This window comes from Humulus lupulus, chromosome 9, assembly GCF_963169125.1.
Source record: "Humulus lupulus chromosome 9, drHumLupu1.1, whole genome shotgun sequence".
Lineage (NCBI taxonomy): Eukaryota > Viridiplantae > Streptophyta > Magnoliopsida > Rosales > Cannabaceae > Humulus > Humulus lupulus.
Window position 1 is genome coordinate 183834462 of NC_084801.1, and position 4167 is coordinate 183838628.

The 4167-nt window shown below is 34.5% G+C and overlaps 2 protein-coding genes across 2 annotated transcripts; both read right to left on the reverse strand.

Annotated features, from left to right (window-relative positions):
* LOC133801548 (uncharacterized) lies at window positions 1-749 on the reverse strand. Its single transcript, XM_062239793.1, has one exon. It carries the CDS (start codon window positions 551-553, stop codon window positions 86-88), a length of 468 nt encoding a protein of 155 aa, XP_062095777.1. The 5' UTR covers window positions 554-749; the 3' UTR covers window positions 1-85.
* A 619-nt stretch (window positions 750-1368) lies between these two features.
* On the reverse strand, window positions 1369-3763 carry LOC133801549 (uncharacterized). The gene is made up of 9 exons (XM_062239794.1): window positions 3504-3763; window positions 3181-3308; window positions 3019-3072; window positions 2790-2903; window positions 2583-2651; window positions 2365-2421; window positions 2131-2241; window positions 1833-1913; window positions 1369-1729 (listed from the first exon to the last, which is right to left on the reverse strand). The coding sequence occupies exons 1-9, from the start codon at window positions 3643-3645 to the stop codon at window positions 1664-1666; spliced, it is 822 nt and encodes a 273-aa protein (XP_062095778.1). The 5' UTR covers window positions 3646-3763; the 3' UTR covers window positions 1369-1663.
* Between the last annotated feature and the right edge of the window lie 404 nt (window positions 3764-4167).

Here is a 4167-nt window from a genome sequence, read left to right on the forward strand (position 1 = left end):
GGTAACAGAATCATTGAATTGTATACACAACAATAATGATACATAGATTATTAAACTGTTAACCCAAAAAACAAAACAAAAAATCTCATTTGGCATCGGGAAGATCAGGGTCCCAGAGCAAAAGAGAAAACAATAACAGATTGGGAACTAGAATAGGAATGAAAGGGTTGATATTGGTCAGAAGGGGTTTCCTTCTGAGTCTTTTTCTGAAATACTGTCTTCTCTGTTCTTCACCCCACTGAGCTTCTTCAACTCCTTTAGCCAGAATCAATGGCGGCGGCTGAAGGAATGGGCATTTGGACCTCCAAGAGGTCTCAGGGAGACCAAATCTGGAAACCCTTTTCAGGAACAGAGAGATACCCCATTTCAAATCCAGAGATGGGAAAGTTTTGGAATATTTTTTGCAGAGGACTGGTGGGTAGTCCCAGTTTAGGTAGCATGGTATTTGGGTGGAGATGAAGAACTGTGAGTGAAGAGATGGTGAGTTTGTGGGGCTTGTTAGGATATGAGTTAGGGCATGAAATCTCTCCTCCCATGTTGTCTCTTCATCCATTTCTGTTTTTCTCTCTCTCTCCAAAGATGAAGATGAGTGGTTGAGATAAGAAAAGTTGGATAGAGCTACATTACTAAGCTGAAAAAATGACTAGAGATTGTTTAAGATTCTTTGATATTGAATCCCTTTTGTTTGTGTCAATAAAATTGATGAATTCCTACACTGGATGAGACTGAGATTGATTTAGGGTTAGGTTTGTATCATTTGGATAATACTTTCCCAATTTTAATTTTAAATCAGCTTTGCCCTTTTTGAGCCTTTGAAGTATATGATTTTCACTGACATTAACACTGAAACAAATGGATAATGTTTGTCTAATTTTTCTAACTTATCTGACTTTTGTTTTCCACACACTTCATAATATAATTAAATGGTTATGGATGGACCATAACCCATTACTTTCAAGTTTCACCGACCCTAATCAACAACTCTTAAATCGTTATTACCACTTGCTTCAGACATTAAATGGAAGATTTAATTTTCAGTAAATGATTGGTTTAGTTAGGATCATTCAATACACTCCAAATCAGAATTAGGAACATTAAAGCAAAGCGACCAACGTCAATACCAGTTAGGTGGCATGTCTGCTATAACTTTTATTACCTGCTTAATACATAAGAATTACTAATGAACACTATTAGTGGCCAACATTACAAGAAAGTGACATATCGTTATTGGTGCAATCCAGTATCGAGTCTCACTTATTTGAATTTAATAAGTATTATGAGGTATCGCTAATCAATCATAAAATATCATCTCATGTGGTGTTGGATACCTTAAAGTGACAAATAAAAGTCTACTAACAACAGCCGAGGTTAGTAAAGTGGTTAAGCTGCCATAATGGTATCAATCAAAGCTCAAAAGTCAATACAAAAGGGGCAAACAAAACTAATTCATGCATGATATCTATAGCTTCTAGTACAAATTTAACTAGTGAAGATTCTAGATCCATATATTGCAGCAGCAGAAGAATGCTAGGTCAAGCTTGAATAAGTAAACCTATCACAGTGGTTGAGATCATAATTTTCAACCAGTATAGCTATACAATTACATCAGCCAGCAATCACTCGTTGCAAGTATCCCTCTTTAAAGCTTTTGACATAATCCAAGCTAGTGCAGCCGTGAGGAGAGTAGCACCCAAGCACTAAATATTGGGAAAGTAACTAAAGCAGAAGCCTGGAAATTTGCAGATATGATTGTGAGTTTTACCAACCAAAAATGAAATTGTTATTGTAACCAAAATTCCATAAACAAAACAGGCAACAACATGATGACATACCATGAAAAATACCAATTCCCAATTGGCAAGAGCAGCGGTAAATTTGTTCTTCTCCATTTCGTGTTTGATGAAGCGTTGTAACTGCAATAAAAAGAAAGAATCAGAAAATCTAATTACATTATGATAAAATAACAATTGGATTGAAGCAACCAAAAAAAAATTATATATTCATGATGAAAAAGCTGCATAGTCGTCAATGCAGATTGACTTCAGAATTGTCACAGTAGCTTTGAATGAACATTTTGCTTTCAAAGAAGGTCAATTACATGTTTAAGAATCAGATTTTGAAAATACAGACCTCATGGTGATACTCTTTAGCCACCGCAAAGACTCTTTTAGACTGAAGTATATAAGGGTCTAGTACGTCAAGCCCGTTTTGAAGATGGCCGCCCAATAGTTTGTTTATGAACTACAAACCACATACAACTAGATTAAAACCAAATGAAGATTTTAAAACTAGTTGTATTTTGCATAATTCCAGGATAACTTAAGCAGAAGTAAGGAAAACCATTGCTATGAAATGTTCACTTACCCTCAAGAAAGAGCATCTAGAGTAAATTAAGCTCCTCCTAGCTTTCAAAGTCCGCCTCTATTCAATGCAATTGAATATAGAGAAGTAGAAGAAAAGAAAAAAAAACAAAACAAACATAAGCAAAACAGCAGATTATAGTCTATCTAGTCTATGAATTTTCAGGAAAATTTATCATAAACTCGTAATCATATGGTGAAATCATTTTGAGGGGGGTATACTTCAGCAATATGAAGAGCCTGCTCAAGTTGCTGAATTTGAATCCATTGTTCTGTAACAATGTCAGCCATCTGAAAGCAAAACAAAGAAGTGAATAACAAAGTTTATACTCATGACCGGTTCTTAACAGGGAAATGCAATCTAAAGAAATAATGCCCATATAAATATAAATCAAGGCACAACTAAAAAAAATCAAATTGAGTAACAACCTTCTCAGCTTTAGAGGCAACCATTTTCAATTTTTCCTGAGCCTCATATGATTTAGACTTTAAAACATGAATATCGAAGTTGTTCTTTCTTGAAGAAGCCCAGAGTTGTTGCACCTAAGTACCCCAAAGCCTACTTCTCAAATCAGTTATGCTTATTGCTATAAATTGAATTGGAAAACCAACATCAAATAAAAATTTACTCAATCACAATAATTGAAAAGTGATAAACCTCTTCTTCCAATGCCTTAATTTTTTCTTCCAATGCCTTAATCCTTTCGTTGCTCTGCAATCAGAATCAATATATGGGTCATCCGCACTAATCAGTTTCAGGTCAAGATTCATATACACTCGCCTTTACATATACACATATGTTCATATATAACCGTATTACCTGAAAATTCGAGACAGTAGACTCCAAAAGCTGGATCTTATGAGACAGTTGCTCAACAAGTTTGTCCTGTTCTTCAATGTGAAGTCCTTTTTCATTCAGATTCCGGATAATTTCCTCATGTTTCGACTCTGCATCAAGATTTAAAGTCTTAATCATTTAATTAATTTCGATAACGAGACAATAATTGAGATTTTTTTTTTTACTCATTTTGCAGTAGCAATAACACCAATTTCTCGTTTTCCTTTCAAATAAGAGATAAGAGTAGCCATTGAAGCTGAAAATAGAGCAATATGAAATTGAAAGAAGGGAAATGGAAGTAACACCTAAGTGAGCGATCTTGAGCTTGATTTGCTGCAAATCTCGGAAGCTGTCGTTCTCAGAAATCGTAGCCGTTTCGGAGATAGCGAAAAGGGAAGAAGAAAAGGCGGGAAAGAGAAAGAAGACGAAGAATTGAACGATCGCCATTGCTGGAGATCGGGAGCTGATCTGCTTCCCAATCTCTGGTTTTTCACGGACCCGTATCGGATCGAGATCTCTTTCTCCGGTAGCTACTCAGCTGGAACGACGGCGTTTCTAATTTATTTTTTATGATAACGTGTTAAATATGTCGTTTAACTCGTTTTACTACGAAGAAAATTAAAAACGACATTAAGTAGTAGGAGGTGTCTAGAAAACGACAACGGTTTTTATACCAAAAAAAAAAGTTGCGGATCCTAGCAATAGATAATGATTAACTAATCATAAGTATTATTTCATCAAATCTTAATATATGTTTGAGAAATAATTAGTTGTATAATATGCAATTATATGTAATTTTTTAAAGATCTACACTTTTTTAAGATTTAATAGGAAAAAAAAACCAATTAAATGAAGGGTTTATTTAAATTGGTTCAAATCTTGAATTCTAAGTTTTTAATAGAAATTTCAAGGCTAATATTCTTCATCATAATCACATCCAAGATGTTAACATATATGAATTTCATCCAA

What these genes read in the sequence shown, in the direction of transcription:
- LOC133801549 (XM_062239794.1), bottom strand. Translation starts at nt 3,645, where the DNA reads ATGGCGATCGTTCAATTCTTCGTCTTCTTTCTCTTTCCCGCCTTTTCT. An exon ending in GCTCAAGATCGCTCACTTAG is followed by an intron (nt 3,309 to 3,503) that starts GTGTTACTTCCA and finishes ATCTTGATGCAG; the next exon opens with AGTCGAAACATGAGGAAATT. An exon ending in TTGCCTCTAAAGCTGAGAAG is followed by an intron (nt 2,652 to 2,789) that starts GTTGTTACTCAA and finishes TTTTGCTTTCAG; the next exon opens with ATGGCTGACATTGTTACAGA.
- LOC133801548 (XM_062239793.1), bottom strand. Translation starts at nt 553, where the DNA reads ATGGATGAAGAGACAACATGGGAGGAGAGATTTCATGCCCTAACTCAT.